At 49.7% G+C, this 18,587-nt stretch overlaps 1 protein-coding gene across 2 annotated transcripts in view; it reads right to left on the reverse strand.

Annotated features, from left to right (window-relative positions):
- LOC118001843 (ribosomal protein S6 kinase alpha-2-like) overlaps window positions 1–18,587 on the reverse strand; it is a 155,719-nt gene that overhangs the window by 37,290 nt on the left and 99,842 nt on the right. For both annotated transcript variants that reach the window (XM_034992008.1, XM_034992009.1), the window contains 2 exons: window positions 14,842–14,912; window positions 11,376–11,464 (listed from right to left, as the gene is read on the reverse strand). In XM_034992008.1, coding sequence (XP_034847899.1) covers window positions 11,376–11,464; window positions 14,842–14,912 — 160 coding nt within the window. The remainder of the gene's footprint in view (window positions 1–11,375; window positions 11,465–14,841; window positions 14,913–18,587) is intronic.

An 18,587-nucleotide genomic window follows, 5' to 3' on the forward strand; every position in this document is an offset into this window, starting at 1 on the left:
ATCCATCTATCCACCCATCCCCCCATCCACCTATCCATCCATCCATCTATCCATCTATCTATCATCCATCTATCTACCCACCTACCTATCCATCCAACCATCCATCCATCATCCATCCATCCATCCACCCATCCACCTATCCATCCATCCATCCACCTATCCATCCGTCCATCCATCCATCCATCCATCCACCCACCTATCCATCTATTCATCCATCCATCCATCCACCTATCCATCATCCATCCATCCATCTATCCATCCATCCTTCCATTCATCTATCCATCCATCCATCCATCCATTCATCCATCTATCCATCTATCTATCTAAGTAGGCACCATGCCCAAGATGGGACTTGAATTCACAACCCCAAGATCAAGAGTCACATGCTCTACCAATTGAGCCACCAGCCCCGCCCTGGCTGCACTTTTGATGCTCAGGCTGGCCTTCCAGAAGGGTGAGAAAGTGCGGAAGGAGTGGGAGAGCAGGCTGCAGCGCAGAGCGCCTTCTTAGGTGGCTCTGGGTTCACAGGGAAGGGGAAGACAGCCAGATACTGGAGAGGTAGCTTCCGGCAGGACGGGACCCAGAGAGAGACTGGCATCCACACCTGCTGATGCCGGGGACCCTGGAGACTGCTTATAAATAGTTCTGCTGGGTTTGTTCATTCTGCCCGGCCTCTCTCTTTACTTTGCTGCTTACATTAAATCCCGAGGCCTGGGGAGCGGGGCAGGGCCGAATCTGCAGAGCACAGAGGATTCGGGGCAGGGAAACTGTTTTGCCTGCCGAGGTGATGTCATGCTACCTTTGCTGGAGGCGCACAGGCAGCGTGTGAGGCCTGACGCGGATGCTGCCAATGCTGGTCTATCCGTTACACCAAACGAACGGCACTGACATCAGTTTGGGGTTAGGGGAAACTGTCTGGGGAGACGGGGCGGGGGAGTCCAAGGGAACTTGCTGTACTTTCCATTCAACTTTTCTGTAAACTTAACACTGCTCTAAAAATAAGTCTATTAATTCAGAGGAACCAAAACCCCAGGTCCTAAGAGCTCTGGGTTTTCTCCAGGATGGGAAGGGAGAAGAGGAGCCTCGGTGGGCCAGGGAGGGGGCTGGGGGCACGGGGACGTGGGAAGGGGAGGCGGGCCATGTGGGCTAGGGCCGTGTCCAGCCAGCTCCTGTCCCAAGTCTGGGGATGGGGGTTCCGTGCCACGTGGTTTGTGAGACACAGACTTCTCGGTTCTGCACCCCGGGCTCCACAGCCCCAGCCCTGCTCCCTGTTCAGCTCCTGCTGCTCCTTGTTCAGCCTGCACCCCAGGAAGGTGGGTGCTGGGGGCTGCCGGCTGCGATGGGAGGGACCAGGAGCAGGAAGGTGTGGAGGACGGGGAAGCCGCCCCCCGCTGCTGTGGTCACGGAGGCACCGCCCACCCAGCCGCACTGTCGGGGCCTGAGAAGTCAGGTGGCGCCCTCCGTATAGGGTGCTGGGGTTCCAGGAGATGCAGCCCTCCTGGACGTGGCTGGATGCTTTCACGTCCTCATCCCTTCACCAACGTTCCCTGGTCTTTGCACTGATGTGGGAACCACCCATGGGACAGAGGGTGGTACAGTTCAGCCCCACCTCCGACCTCCAGGGAGGGGAGAGGGCTGGAGTGATTTAATGGAGCATGCCTAAGGAGTGGGACCTTCATAAAAGCCCTGTACAGCAGGGTTTGGAGAGTTTCCGGGCTGATGAACAAAAATGCATCCATGTGCTGGGAGGGTGGTGTATCCCAAATTCCAAGGGGACCCCTTCAGACCTCACCCTATGCACCTCTTCATCAGTATCCTTTAAAATATCCATCGTAATAAACTGGTAATAGGAAGTAAAATGGTTTCTTGAGTTCTGTGAGCTGTTTTAGCATATTATCAGACCCAAAGAAGGGGTCTTGGAAACTCCGGATTTACAGCTGGTTGGTCGGAATCACAGGTGATACCCTGGGCAGTGGGACTGAGCCCGGGTCTGGGCCAACGCTAGGTGGTTAGTGCCAGAACTAAGGTGAATTGTAGGATACCAAGCTGGTGTCTCCTGGGAAGTGAAGAATTTGTTGGTGTGGAAAACGCACGCATCTGGTGTCAGAAGTGTTGGTGTGAGTAGAGAGAAACGGGTCCTGTCCTTCAAGGACCTCCGGCTGAGGACCTCTCTGGAGTTCCGAGTCCGGCCCCCGTTCCGAGATCTGATCCCAGCAGCCTGCAGCCCATGACAGGCCCCCAAACGGCTGCTGCCAAAAACCGTGGGGAACAAATCAGCGGTCCGACTGCCAGCACTGACCCCCCTTCAACCCACCCGTGTGCCGGCCTCCTTGTGAAGACCGGAGCTCTGGACGGAAAAGCCTCCTGGTTCTGAGGACTAAAACCTCCCGATCTGCACTGCTTCCCGGCTCTTCTTTGGTGAGGGCTGCCGTGCTTCCAGAAGCACCGTGGGTCGCTCAGGGGTGGGAGTGTCAGCACACAGGTCAGAGCCCAAGGGAGCACACACCTGCCGAGGGACTCATCGGCTGAATCCCCTTGAAGAATCTGCACTGCATTTGTACCCATTCCATTTCATCCTCATTCATCACTTGCAAATACGTGGTCTGCAGCAATTCAAACCAAGGGAGACACAGAGGAAATACCGGTTTGGGTGTGACTCCAAATTCTGTGCTGGTACATGCTGGGTTTTCTTGGATACTTAATCAGCACATTCTTATCTGCACTTTCTTTCTTCCGCCGCAGTGAGATTTTGTACCATGTCTGTGCTTTGAGGACTCAGCAAACAGTCGACAGTGAATTAACACTTCAGTTATTACTCAAAAATTATAGGTGTTCCAAAAGGAGAAAAACATGAAACAGGAGGCAAATTTCTGCACACAGTTCTTTAAGGCCTACGTCCTCCTTCCTAGGGCACACAAGGTCATTGTTTTGGATTCTATAGTCTTACCCTCTCCTGAAACGAGGGAAGCGGTTGTTTTGTATTGATGACCCCTTTTTATGTCAACTGAACACAGTGCCAGTTGGGCAGAGCCCTAGGCTAGGAGGGTCAGGGAGTGCTTGTGCAGATCCTGAATCACAGCTGGCTGCTGTCGGGTCTGACCTGATGCCGTGGAAGTCTCCCCTTCTGTGCCAAGCGCAGGGCTGTGATTCATCCGGATCACAGAGGCAAGTGTTCACAGACAGAAAGGTCTGGAACAGAAGAGTGATACTTGTCTCTTATCAGGCTTGGTGATAAGGCTTGGTCCTCCAACACCAGGTAAAGATGAGTTAAAAAAAGTTCAATGGAGCGGTAGATTCAAGAGCTCATACTTCCTGTGGTGTGAACATGTCGTCACCTGTGGTCCATCTGCAGATGGGAATATCACTGAGCGTGTTCGTGGGGACCCGCGTGTCAGACTTCCACACGTTGGTTGAGGGTGTCATCTCGCATCCAGGCGGACTTGCTTATGTCCACGCACTCTTGTGAGCGCGCCCTCCGCATGCACGGGGGATTTGTTCTACGGCACGGATGACATTCAGCCCCCTGCTCCACAGGCTTAACAAGGCGACCTCCTTCACTGTGGGGCCAATCGTCACTGGGCTTCTACATTCTCCGTAGATTACTCTCAAAAGGTTTTGGTATCTGCCCCAAATATTTTCATTGTTTCTTCATTTCCATAGGGAGTGTTGGGAATGTTTAATCCCTGGGCCTTCTGAGATGCCTCTGAAGTATTTACTCTTTGTTTTTGTTTTTTTTTTTTAAAGATTTTATTTATTTATTTGAGAGAAAGAATGAGAGAGAGCGAGCAGGAGAGGGGGGAGGGTCAGAGGGAGAAGCAGACTCCCTGCCGAGCAGGGAGCCCGATGCGGGACTCGATCCCGGGACTCCAGGATCATGACCTGAGCCGAAGGCAGTCGCTTAACCAACTGAGCCACCCAGGCGCCCTTACTCTTTGTTTTTGAGCCACACAGTGTCCACCTCAAATTCTTTTTTTTTAAATTTTAAATTTTATTTTTTTTAAATAACCTCTACCCCCCAATGTGGGGCTTGAACTCACGGTCCCGAGATCGAGAGTCGCACTCTCCCCTGACTGAGCCGGCCAGGCGCCCCTCACGGCAAATTCTTGGTGCACGTTCAGAACAAGCTCACTTTCGGTTACTGTCCTTGCATCCTCGAGCTCCGCCCGACTGGTACACTTGTAATTTCCGGGCCATCCTGTCGGGGATGTGAACACGAGGTCTGCTTCTTACCTCTTCATCACTTACACATTATCTACATGTTGTTTTTTCATAGTTTTGAAGTATTTGCTGTCCCTTTGAAATTTCATTTGCTCAGTGTTTAAAGCTTGGCTGTGGCTCAGAGGACACTGGTTTGAGCAGACCAGCGAGCTTGGGCTTGACCGCGCCGTCCAAGGTTGGCCTGCTGCTGACGGGACGCGGGATGGGCCATCGGAGACAGAGCCGGTGAAGCATGTCTTGTGGAGACCAGCGTTGGAGAGTAGAACAGAAACAGGAAACACAGAAATCCTCTGCTAGTGGGCGGGGCTGTAGCCAACAGGTGTGCTCGGGGACTGGATCTGACGCGGTCTACACTGCTGTTCTGTTTCACACGGATCAGCACAGCTCATTCCTCTCTCAACTCCGCCACATGGCCCCTAGGAGTCCGAGGATCTCCTGGAAGTTCCTATAGGAAGACACAGATGCTCCCGAGGGATGAGCTAGAGCCGTCAGCGTTGAAAACAGCCCAGAGAGTGGGTTTCGTACTTCCAGTACCCATCCTCGTCTTCCATTCTGCGGCAACGTCTGGAAAGGAAGCCAGACTTCTGTCTGGAGAGGGGTTTACTCAAAACAGCGCCTTTGTAGGGCCCTGCCCGACACACCCATTCACAAGAACACCACCGTCTGGTGACCTCCCTGAGCCTGGACGCGCATCCGAGGTTCTGCACTGCTCGGCCCCGACCTCCCCGGGGACTGGGGGGGTGGGCGGGGAGGGGGCGCCACCTTGGCCCCAGCGCCAGGCTGCAGCGTGCGGGCTGGAACGGAGCCCCTGCCTCTCGCTCTTGTCCTTGACTTCCTGGACTTTCGAATCTTTCAGAATGACAAGTGTCCCACCTGGAGGGCACCTCTGGGGCAGAGATGAGGACATGGAGGCCCAGCGCAGGGACCGGTCTACCAAGGCCTCCCTCCCGGAACATGCCCGACCCCCACCTCCATCTCCCCGGAGGCCTCTGTGGACCAACTCACCAGCGACACCAGCCCCGAGGGGCTTCTCTAGTTCACGGTGAGACCGTCCCTGGTCGGCTGCACCCTTCAGAGGGAGCCTGCGCGGCATGCCCTGGCAGTCCCCGCTCAGCCTGCGCTGCCTCCTCCAGCGCCCCCCGCCCCCCGCCCCCCGCACAGGGAGATAACACACACACCCCCCCCACGGGCAGGGCTCCTGCGACTTTGCCCCTGGCCCCCTCCTGATGACAGCAGCTGTTTGGGGGCCACCGAAGCATTTTGCCCGGGGTTCTATCACTGCGCATATCACATCGCACAATCAATACGTGTGTGACCCCTCATTCAGGTCAGAGTCCTCAGCTGCCGTGCATCTGCGCGTCGTCACAGTCGAAATGGACACCAAGTTCACTCCAAGACTCTCGAGCTCACTGCTCCCCTGCGCAGAAAACAACCTGCTCCTCCCCCTTCCTCCCCTCCCATCCGGTCTACCTAGCTGCCCCCACGCCCCCAGCTTCCACCCTCCTCCCTCTCCACCCCTCCCTCCAGGACTACCAGCTCTGCTCGCTCCGCCCCTGCAGCCTTCTACCATTAGCCTGGAGGCCGCAGGGCAGAAGCCGTGGACGGGACGCCCCCTTGGAGGCCGCCTCGCCATGCACCCGGGTCACTGGCACCTACTCAGGTGTTCACAGCACGTTTACCAAGCAGCAAGCACCTGTAGTCAGTGGGTGGGCGAGATTGAGACTCTGGGGTGAGGACATTCGGGGGACGCTGAGGCAGAAGGGCCAGCTTTAGACCTGGAGGCCGGGGGCTCTTCAAGAGGGCAGGACTCCAGAGACAGAGGTTCTGGCTGATTTGAAGGTGACCTGGTCATGATACAAATCCGTGTGACAATAGGCATTGGGGCGAGGCCTTCTGAGCCCCCTGAATGGCCCAGGGGCTATTTTAGGGCTAAGGCTCACAGCAAACAGAACGGAGGGGAAGACCCAGCCTTCCAATCCAGCTGCCTATGCAGATCAAGATTCTTCTACTCAACGTGATCTTCCTCCTTATGGCAAAAGATTTTTGGGCAAGTAGATTCAGTTGCCTCCCTGGGGAAAGTCGTGTCACTAATAATCCCAAATATAGTTTCTTCCTTATGCTGAGTCTGGAAATCTTCTGTTGTGAGGACTCCCAAGGGATGGCCAGTAGCTCCTGGAGAGGTGCATGATGATTCCCTTTAGAGATTAGCTGAAGGGCAGTCTTCGGCCACAGATGGGCCGACGTCCACGCCTGCTGGGGGCTCCACTGGGCCAGTCTCTCCCAAGATGATCATCTATACACTTAATGAGATAATCCCATCTTTCTCGCTCATCAATGACTTAAACTAAATAAGAAAATGATATTTTGGGTTCGAGAACTATGATTTTTGGTGACATTAAATTCGAAGACAAAGGAATAGGTTATATAAGGAAATTATTTCCTTTTTCCAGAACGAGGAAGAACAAACACGGCCCCTCCCCTGGTCACATTCATCCGGTGCATGGTGACAAATCCTCTCCAGCAAATGCAAGGATATTTGAAAGGAGAGTGACTTCCTCAGCTCCTGCAGGAGACGAGTCGGAATTGCTTCTTCTCTGGTGTGTGTTTCAGTGAATGGATGTGTCCAATGTCTTCATTTCTCTGTTCTGAGTCTGGTTCCCTGCGGGGAGGTCAGACTCACAGCCAGGCTCCCACGGGCGTGGACGGGTGGCCGACGGGGCTCGTCCTAGAGGGAAGCGTCCTGGGAGAGGAGGCGCCACGCCTCACGCGTGTTCACGCATGCACAGTTCACAACGTGCCCAGATTTTCTGCTGGCACCCAAGAATGACAAGGCAGAGACTGGACAGATCTTCACAGCACAAACTCGGCATCGAAAGAAAAGTTTCAGCCGTGGGCAAGGTTACTGGGGAAACACGGTGGAAGGAGCCCTTTGAGGGCGACAGGGCTGGAGTTCCTCTTCTCCATGGTTGGAGAGGCCCTGCCCTCCTTCCGGCTGAATTCGGGACCCGGCAGGTCACCTGAATGCTTTCCTGCCAAGGAATGCCGGGCTCTCCAGAAACAGGTCACACTCTTTCTTTTTTGCAATGATCTCAGGACAAGGTTTAACAACATCAACTGAAATGCATCCCATAAAACCACAGTTTGTTCCGTTTCTACTGGAGTTGCAGTTTACCAGTACTTGCGCATAGACGACTTCTATCCACTCTGTCCCACAACCACGTGGCAGAGAACGAAAACATTCCAATTAGTAGGAAGCAGCGTGACCAAGAGGTCTAGATGCGATCCCCCACCACGGATCTGGGTGCGCCCATTATCTCTGCCTTCTTATGGACTTGCGTCCTGTGTGTCAGACACAGTTCTAGCTCTTTACGTCTTTCTAACCACACTATGAAGTAGGCACGGCCATCACCCTCAGTTCACAGACAGGGAAACCGGCTCAGAGAGGTGCATACATCTGCTCGAGGTCACTCAGCAAGTAAGTGCTGGACGGGATGCGGCCTGGCATTGCCGCCCTCCACCCCTCTGCCCAGTGCTCCTCCACCTGGGGCTCCTCACGAGCTCCCCTTCTCCTGGCTCACACTTGCCATTGTCCACGTTCCAGCAAACCTCTCTCCCTTCCGATGAGCTCTGCCATGTACCTCTCTCTTTCTCGGTTTGCCACTTCCTTGGCTAATGCTAATCTCTCTGGTGGCCCTGAAGGCCCCGTGAGAGCGAGGACCATGGTTCTGCTCCACTCTGTCGCCAGAGCCAGAGCCTAGAAAGCACTGCGGAACCCCATGTAGGTGTGTATTATTTCTAGATTACATACTATACAGTCCCTCTCCTTCCTAACTAACAGGTCCTTAAGATCTGCCAAGAGGGGTGAGAAATAGGGTTGGAGGCACTCGAGGAAGGCAGGCCAGGCACCAAACCTCCCTCAAGTCAGCTCATCCTCTATTGAAGACCTCTGCAGCCGACCCTGGAGGCTGGCTAATAAGACAACCATTCCCAATCTCCTATTCCTTGTATCCCAATCCTTGTTTTCCCACCTTCCTTTTAGTTAGAAGTGCCATGCGACAGTTTCTAGTCAGCAGGAAGTACAGGGAAGTCCCAGGGTTTTGGGAAAGCTTTGCCTTCTTGATAAGAGAGACAGATGCAGCTGTCTTCATCCATTTCCTCCTTTCAACTGAATGTGATGCCTGGAGCTGTGGCAGCCACTTTGTGATCACAAGGCCCCACTCATGAGGATGAAAAGGCAATGAACTAAGGATGATAAACTAAAAAGATAAGCAGATCTGGGCTTTTGATAACTATGGTTCAGCGGCTGAGTCAATGCTTACAACCCTCTACTGCCATGTGACTTGTTACTGTAAGAAAAATAAACTGTAGTTTGAAAAATTAAATTGTGTTAAATAATTTTAAGTTACTTAAGTGTTCTGTACTTTGCAACTAAAAGTAATTCTTTGGGATATACCTCTCTCACGAGCAAATCTCTGCGGGTTAAGACTGGCCAAGCTGCACCGCAGGCTGGCCCTGGACAGGGAGGGATTATCTTGGTGTTAGTCCCACACGGACGGAGACATTAATGATAGATAATTAATTTATGATCAGGAGAGTCAGCTCAGAAATAGGCAAACAATTATGATCTTTGTGTGGCTTTTAGAACTGAACTGAGGGACACATTTACTGTTTGGTTCTGTGCCTTAAAATGCGCTCTCATTAAGAAGTGCTGCCCACCTCCTCCCCAGAAAGCACAGCGATGAAGGGGAGGGTCTGCTCTCTCGGGGAGGCCCCCAGGCCAGGCTACACGGGATCTGATAAAAGTGCAACAACACAGCAATTCCAGGAGGGAGGGGCAGACGCAGGCCCTTTATTCCCCGTCTGTGTTCCTGGGGCCAAGTTCTCCCGCTGTCCGCGTGATCCCCACCCACAGGACAGGGTGGCTCCACGGTGAGAGGAGGGCCTTGCAGGTGGGGCCCCGGGGCGGATACAGGGAGACCGTCAATGTGGAGAGAGGACGGGCTTCTCTGGCTCTCCTGAGCTGCTGTTTGTGGAGGCACATGCGGCTGGGGACCCTGTAAGGGGAGTCCCCAAGGAAAGGGCGTGATGCAGGCACCTGCAGGAGCTGTGTCTCTCAGAATCGGGGCCCTGGCCTTGCCTCGGTCAGAGCCAGGACAAGGAGGGCCCATGACGACTCTTGGCTGGTGTCTTTAGGTCCCATCTGTGACTTTGCTGAGGTGCCCAGTAACAACAAGATGGAGGAACTTCTGTTTAGCTCTTGACGTTCCTCCAGATCTCGAACCAAACCCACATATGCCACATTAGCCCCTGCATGTCAGCATGGTGCAAAACCCACTGTGGAGACCGCTGTGCACCCCATCCTGGACCTCAAGGCTCCCTGCCGTCCCACTGGCCCCTGGTGGCTTGGCAGCCCAGTGCCCAGAGCTGCCGTCCAGGGAGGCCTCTAGCTAGAGTGAGCCATCCCTGCCTTTAGGGCCCGGCCTCTGGGGCTCTGTTTGGGGCAGTTATCACACTGACTGGTTTTAATCAGTGTCATTTGACAACAGTCATCTTAACAGATACCATCCCGGGGCCTATGTGAGGTGGGTGTCGGGAGCTGGACCCATGGGGCCCTCCCCACATCGCCTTGCAGACACCTGCTCTGGTATAAAATGGGTACAGGTTCCACCATGGGATGCGTCTAGACTCTGTAGCAACTCATCTATGCGACTAGCTAGATCCTGGGCATCTCTCCAGCTAGGGTTTACAGAACAGCGGGTCTCATGGGGGTGGGTGGGGGGATCGTCCCCAGGGGCAAGTCTAGACACAGTTCGGTTTGCTACGGCAGGGGGAGGGAGGCATCTAGGGAGAGAGCAGGGATGCTGCTAGACATCCTACAGCGCAAGATGGTCCTCCACAAGAAAGAACTACCCAGCCGGACGTCACCTGCGCCATGGTGGAGACACCTGGTGGCAGCTTAACTCACTTATTTATTTATTTCTATTTCTATATATATATATTTTTAATTTTTTTGAAGATTTTATTTATTTATTTGACAGAGAGAGATACAGTGAGAGAGGGAACACAAGCACGGGGAGTGGGAGAGGGAGGAAGCAGTCTTCCCCTCAGCAGAGAACCTCATGCGGGGCTCGATCCCAGGAGGCTGGGATCATGACCTGAGCCGAAGGCAGACGCTTAACAACTGAGCCACTCAGGCACCCCTCTATTTCTATATTTTTAAAGATTTATTTACTTATTTATTTGAGAGAGAGGGAGATTCCAGGTCTTTGCTAAACAGAAAGATTACCAGCAAGCATTTTTTATACATGTAACTTACATGCTGGATAGACTTCTAGAAGTAAAATTTCTTGGTAGAGGGTTGTGTACAGTTTAAAATATTGATGGGTTTTGCCAAAGTGTTAAAATGTTGCACCACCTGCTGTCTTGACAGCAACGACGGCGGGGAATAGGAGGGCCCGCGCCTTCCGTTCAGCTATGTGGTGTTTGCCACCGCGTGGGCAGAAACATGGCGCCTTGTTTCATTGTTCTCCAGCTCCCCATGCAGCCCGCGCTGTGTGGGGCACCTGCTCCCGCCCTGATGGAGCCACCTCGTCACCGACCTCGCGTCCCTACGCTGGGCACGTGCGCCAGTGCCCGTGACAATGAGGGATGAAAACCCGCGAGAGGACAAGGACGATTCAGCAGCTGTGTGACCTGTGGGAGGTCTACACGACAACTCATTTGTAGAAGCACCGCTGAAAAGCAACTAGGGGAAACCCTTTGTAAAGAGTTGTTCTGAAAATGGATTAGTACTTAGGTAACATTCATGTAAATCTTAATATTCATATATGTTGAGATTTATTAATTTAAGAGGGATTAAATAAGAAGCAGCTTTCAGCTCTTCTGTCCTTAGTTTATGGGGTTCTAAAAGGGAAGTGAAATGAGTAGGAAAAAGTGCTACCATTTTGTGTGTAAACACTGACTTTCAGAAAACAGCTTACAAGACTTGGCCAGCGACTGTGTTTTGGAGAACCTTATCGCAGGGACACGGGAGAATATTTGCACCCCTGTTTCAGGACCTTCGCTTTCAGTGAACTTGGACAAACGTGTAGCCAGACAAGAGTGGAGCGGGGTGCGCAGGCAGCCCCTGTGGTCCGCGGGGTGTGTGGGGCTCTTACCTAGTCGGTTGCACGGGTTCCGTTTGAAGAGGGCTCTCAGCAGACTCTGGGCTTCCATGCTGAGGAACTGTGGCATGCCCAGCTTGGCTCTGCAAAACAGCGTTGTAGTTTGGGACGAGAAGGATGACCAGAGTTTTCTCCAGCACTTTGGGACCCTGCTCGGTCAGCATCAACAGACAGACCAAATCAACGTGACCCAGAGCAGCAGTGCCCAAACTGTTTGGTCTTAGGGCTCTTGGGCACTTTAGAAGTCATTGAGGGCAGCAACCTACATTGTTTATATGGGTTCTACGGGAGAAATTTTTATAATAGCTATTTAATAATTCACTTACAAATAATACAAACATTAAAAATAAACAATAAAAATCCCATGAACAGAAGTAACATTTTTAATGGAACTGAATTATGTTTTCCAAAATAACAACAAAGGCTTTGGCTAGAAGAGTGCTATTGTTTATATTTTGGGAGTCTCTTCTGGGTTAGATGAGAGACAGCCAGATACCTTTTTTTTTTTTTTAAAGATTGATTTATTTATTTGAGTGAGAGAGAGAGAGGGAGCATGCATGTGCATGGGGGACAGAGAGGGGCAGAGGGAGAGGGAGAGAGAAACTTTAGCAGATTCAGCACTGAGTGCAGAGCCCGGTCAGCACTTAAGCCCAGGACCCTGAGATCATGACCTGAGCCAAAACCAAAGAGTCCACCATTCAACCAACTGAGCCACCCAGGCGCCCCGACAGCCAGATCCTCTTATCTTGCCTCTATGTTCAATATGTTGCCATACTATGAAGAAAATCTGGGACTTCACAGAATAGAACAAATAATCCTAAAATTTGTGTGGAACCAAAAAAGACCTCACATTGCCAAAACAGTCTTTTAAAAGAAGAACAAAGCTGGAGACATCACAGTTCCAGATTTCAAGTTATATTACAAAGCAGTAGTGATCAAGACAGGATGGCACTGGCACAAAAATAGACTCATAGATCAGTGGAACAGAAAACCCAGAAGTAAACCCCCAATTACATGGTCAATTAATCTTCGACAAAGCAGGAAAGAATATCCAATAGGAAAAAGACAGTCTCTTCAACAAATGGTGTGGGGAAAACTGGACAGCACCATGCAGAAGAATGAAACTTGACCATTTTCTTATACCATACACAAAAATAAACTCAAAATGGATGAAAGACCTAAATGTAAGACCTGAAACCATAAAAATCCTTGAAGAGAACACAGGCAGTAAGGTCTTACATTGGCCCTAGATGTGTCTCCTAAGGCAAGGGAAATAAAAGCAAAAATAAACTATTGGGACTACCTCAAAATAAAAATCTTCTGCACAGTGAAGGAGAGAATCAACAAAGCTAAAAGGCAAACTACTGAATGGGAGAAGACATCTTTAATTGACATAGCTGATAAAGGGTTAGTATCCAAAATATATAAAGAACAGATACAACTCAACATCCCCCTAAACAAATAATCCAATTTAAAAAATGGGCAGAAGATATGAACAGACATTTCTCCAAAGAAGAAACCCAGATGGTGGACAGACACATGAAAAAATGCTCAACATCACTCATCATCAGGGAAATGAAATCAAAACTGCAATGAGATGTCACCTCACACCTGTCAGAAAGACTAAAACCCAAAACATAAGAAACAACAAGTGTTGGCAAGGATGTGGAGGATGTGGAGAAAGGGGAACCCTCTTACACTGTTGGTGGGAATGTAAACTGGTCCAGCCACTTTAGAAAACAGTATGGAGGTTCCTCAGAAAGTTAAAAATAGAACTGCCCTATGATCCAACAATGACACTACTAGGTATTTACCCAAAGAATACAAAAACACTAATTCAAAGGGATGCATATACCCCTATGTTTACAGTAGTAGCCAAACTATGGAAGCAGCCCAAGTGTCCATTGACTGATGAATGGATATAGAAGATGTGGTCTATATATACAACAGAATATTACTTAGCCATAAAAAAGAATGAAATCTTGCCATTTGCAAAGACTTAGATGGTGCTAGAGAGTATTATGCTGAGTGAGATAAGTCAGAGAAAGATAAATACTATATGATTTCACTTGTATGTAGAATTTAAGAAATGAAACAAATGAGCAAAGAAAAAGAGAGAGAGAGAGAGAGAGAGAGAGAGAGAGACAAACCAAGAAATAGACTCTTAACTATAGAGGACAAACTGATGGTTACCAGACGGGAGGTGGGTGGGGGCATGGGGGAAATAGGTGAAGGGGATTAAAGAGGTACTTATCAGGATGAAAAATAAATAAAATAAAATCCAGTAATCTAACTTATCTAAATAACTGCAAAAAAAAAAAAAAAATCAGGGAAAGGAGGAGCTTGCAAGGGCCCAGGAGGGTCTCAGACCCCCAGGGGTCCTCAGATGATGCTTTAGGATCCATCGGACCACAGTTTGGTGCTGCCCATTCAGAAGTCCACACCTAGGATTAGCTGGAGGGAATTATTCTAGTTTTAGAAAAAGTAAAGATCTTGCTCCCCCTTAAAATTAAGAGAAACAGAGATAACCAACACAAAATAACAGACTGCAGCCACATAGGTCAGCCACAATGAAGGTCACCTGATGCCGGAAGACACTGCTCAAATCCTCTCTATGGGTTTCCTCCACTAATTTCTATCCTTCCATTTATACAATGGGGTAACCTACGAAAACTTAAGCTTTTTAGGTTCCTTTCACTTTTATAAAAGTCCATCTGCAGTGTTGAGAGAGCCGGTCATGAGCACCAGCAGCTTTATGGCTTGTCCTTCAGGGGCAGGAGTCCATGTCCTCGCACAGTAGGGGGACCTCGATTTGGAGTTGGGGTCTACCTGTTCCCCAGCCGCTGCCCTACTCCCATCCACATTCCTCCCAGATCTCTCCCTTCTGACATCATGCTTAGATGGAGCCTGCTCACATGTAAGGTGTTATAGCAAGACCAGCACTGGGTTTAGACTTCTTTCTAGGATCCTAAGAGCAAAATCCATTTGCATGGTAAATGATTCTTCCTGAGAATTGAACAGAAAATTTGTTTGTATTCAATCTCATGGGCAACATGATTCCTGCCAACGTCAGGCAGGAGAGCTTGGGCGCCTGCACAAATGGGGTCAAGAGGTAGAGAAAGAAAGGGGACCCCTCCTCTTGCGTTCTCTCTAGAGCCCCTAAATCCTTCTGCCCTTCTGAATCTGTACTTTGTTTGTGATGGTCACTAATCACCATTTCTAAAATCCCTGTCATTGGGCAACATATGCAATTTTCCAATGTCATCTGTGGTGGAAGACTCCATCAGGGTCACTCAGCGATCCATTCACTCTACCCACTGTAATTAAAATGCCAAAATGCTTCTTATGGTTATTGCTAATGCCTACTCAATGATCTGGGTTTCCAAGATGGAAGCTCTTGCTATCAGAAGGTGCTAAGGAGTACAGGACGGATGCCCAAGGGTAAGTGTTTCATACTCACTTGAGGATGAGGGCCATGGTCTCCTTCCTGTCCTTCCCCTGGAATGGCAGAGATCCCGTGAGCATCTCAAACTGCAGAGCAACACAGAACAGGGAGAGTGAGTGTTCAGACTGACCAGATGTAACAGCAGAGAGCCTGGATGGGCAAAATGCAACCACGTTCATTAATCCATTCCAAATCCTGATGCATGACGCCTAGATGCTGGCCAGCATGCGCTGTGTACATGAGCGACCAGAACGGCCTCATGGAGCTCACAGTTCAGTGGGGAGGCAGACAAGAGACAAACACCGGAAGTCTGCAGTGGGTAAGAGGGGCTGAGTGTGGTGGAGATGTGAAGGGGGACGTGAAGGGACGGCGGTCGGGCTGCACAGCTTCTATGGGGTTGGTTGAGGACCCATCCTTCTCTGGTGGGTGCTGTGGAGGGGACCAGGGCAGAATGACTTCAGTCCATCCGTAACATCTGGTGAAAACACGATGGCACCAATAATGTTTCCAATACGGGCTGACACACACCAGAAATAGTAAGTGGACCTTTGCCAGGATGGGCTCTGTGATAAAGACAGGATTGAGGGTCAGCCTTCCCCGAGCAAGGATTTCTCTCTCACACAAAAGCCCTGACGATGCGGGCTCAGGAGGCAGGGCCTGCAATCGCACGGCATCCCCACCACAACGTGCACTCAGACTCGTTCGGAAGAAAGCACCTAGGGCAGCAGCCTGTCCTTTAACACAGGACACCGAATCTAACTGAAATGGGCCACAGCATCCGTCCCGGGCCGTGTCTGCGTGTCATTTCAAATTACTGTTGAGCCTTGAATGACACAGGGGTGAACAGCAAGGGTGTGAGGTACCCACTACATACATGGGTCTTCTCCCAATACATACAGTACTATTCTGTAAATGCATTTTCTCTTACGATTTTCTTAATAACCCTTTCTTTTCTCAAGCTTACTTTATTGTAAGAATACGGTATGTGGTACATATCATGTACAAAATGTGGATTAATATACTGTTTATGTTATCGTAAGGCTTCTGGTCAACACCAGGCTATTACCAGTTAATTCTGAGGGGAGTCAAAAGTTACATGTGGATTTTCGACGACCTTCGGGTCAGCGCCCCTTATCCCCATGTTGTTCAAAGGTCTACTGTATAAGAAAACAGCCTCAGTGCAGGACTTTGTATGATCTTATTAAATTTGCCTTAGTTTTGATTTTGATGGCGTGTCTCTGTCCCTTTAAAATTTATCCTATAGTATTTTTCCTCTGCATTATGAAAATCTTGGGAAATACATCAAAGTAGAAAGACCAAAACAATCACCCATAACCCCATTATTCAAAGAAAGATGGAATTAACATTTGTTATTTTCTTCTAGTACTTTCTTGAAGCTGTTTTTTTTTTAAAAAAACATGGTTTTACATATTCACCTTTCACAGAATAAGATAAAAACTTCCATGCTGATTATAAAATCTTCATAATATCACTTTATATGTGGATATGCCAAAATATGTTTATTTGTTGTTGGGCACTTAGAGCATTTCCAATTTCCTGCTCTTATAAGTAATACTGAAATGTACATAAAAGCTTCCCTAAGATTTGGAGTTACCCTGATGGTGAGCTACCAGGAATGAAATTACAAACTTAATGAAATGAATGTAGTTAAGCCTTTATTAATACTCTTGGCTTGCTTTCTGAGAGTAAAATTTTAAAAGAAACTTAAAAAGTCCTGCCTGTTGTGATGTTTGAAGGCTCTTCTACCATACTAACCACCACCTGCTGTCTGTCCCGTGCTCACGCGTTTGGTGCGGGCGCACAGAACAGACTGCAGGCAACCAGTCAAGATGTAAGTCATAAAAACTGGGAGTAAGAGAGTCCCTGAGAGAATCTGAAAGTGGACAAACAACTAAATTGAAAGGTAGAGTGCTCTGGCAGATGAGCTGTCCATCTGATAAAATAGGAGGAAAGTTTATAAGTTGATCTTGGAAGTTAAAATAGGTCTTAAAATAGAATCGTATTAGCAAAGAAAATGCTCTTCCTATTTTGGTTCTATCTTTTTTCCCCCTCCCTCCTTTCTTTCTTGAGTCTACTATGAATGAAATTCAATTTCAAGGAAACGCCTTTTAGGCCACGTGAAACCAGAAAGCTATTAGTCATTGCTACAAAAATGGAGCCCATCCTAAAGTCTGTGCATCATGTAACTATCTATTACGAATCAACCAGCAACTTGCACACATCTGCCTAGTGATTACTTCTTAGCTTTGACTATGACTCCCAGGAGCCACATTCTTTGTGTTTCTCTCCCTCCAGCCTGCTTGTCTTCCTCCTACATTGTTCTTCCCCATGCAACACAGTGGGAAATCCTGAACTGTTTAGGAACACCCAACACAGTGGCGTACGTGGGTGTTCAATGAATGAAGATGATGATGGTGGTGGTGATGATGGCGAAGCTATGTATTTTCCCAACCCACACATGTCTCTCTGCTTTGGCTTCACTTCCAGCCCCTTTAAGGGTTCCCTTTCTATCACACGGGGACAAAGGAGGTCATTTCGGTATTACTGTTCTCATCAAGAAATTTCTCAGTATTTAAGTATCTCATTAAATCAGGGCATTTCTGATGAGCTTTCCCAGGACATTACATATAGTAGGAGTTTTGGTCTGGTGTTGAACAAGACTGAGACTGGCCAAGGTTTCCAGGGCAAATGAATACAAACCATGGTTTGCCGTGGGGTCTCATAGTCCAGCACAAGTGCTGGGGGTACCCCAAGGGATGCATTCACAAGGAAGTTCCGAGGTCGGCCGTGGAAATGTGCAGAGGGAACCCGAAGAGACTGGGGTATAGCTTCACTGTGAGTGCTTATGAAATTTCCAGGAAGATAAATATTCTGATGTGTCTGGGGACAGTTCTGATGGTCAGGACTGGAGAGGTTGGTCGGGTTGGTGCCAGTGATGTTTACTCAGTAGAGGGAGGGACGCCACTTCCCATCCTACAATGCATAGGACAGCCTCCACCCAAAGAGCTGTCCAGCCCCAAACCTCAACAGTTGAAAGCCCTGTCTAAAGGGACACGCAATGAGCCTGAAGCGAGTGGCCAGCCCCGGGGCACTGACACAGGAGGAGCCCCAGCGGTGCTGCGAGCAGTGGAATGAGAAGCTTCTCTGCAAGGGGGACACTTCATAGCAGGGAGCCTACAATTCAAGTTCATTCGGTCGATCGACATTCTTACAAAAGAACTCAAGAGCAAGTTACATCTTAATCTGAAAACAGACAAGCACAAATCCTACAACGAAATGGACCGTTTGAGATGGCAGCAGTCCCCGGGGCCGGGTGCACAGGGCTGGATTTTGCTCACCAGGTGTATTTATGTTTGTGCAGAGGTGTCAGGGTGCTTGGGGCACAGACGAGTCCCCACCTCACTGTGCACCACCCCTGCTCTGAGCACTCGAAGGTCGATGCTGACCTGCTCCTCTCAGCAGCCTCAGGAGGAAGCCTCGTGTCCTTGTCTCCTTTCCCAGGGGCGGCGCCTGAGCCCTGAGCCAGCGATATGTGTGTATCCGTGTACAAACAATTTACACAGATACTTGTGTGTGAACATCCACACACGTTTAGTGCTGGCAAAGAATGGGAGAAGAATCTCAGGTGGTCTCACAGGTGACCTGGCATTCAGGAGATGTTTCTGAAGCACCCACAAAACACAACCCCAACTCCTCCTGAAGACTGAGTTCCAGACGAGTGTGGAGATGTTAGGGACCTA

Source organism: Mirounga leonina, unplaced genomic scaffold (assembly GCF_011800145.1).
Source record: "Mirounga leonina isolate KUSES-001 unplaced genomic scaffold, KU_Mleo_1.0 Mir_54, whole genome shotgun sequence".
In the NCBI taxonomy this organism is placed as follows: Eukaryota; Metazoa; Chordata; class Mammalia; order Carnivora; family Phocidae; genus Mirounga; species Mirounga leonina.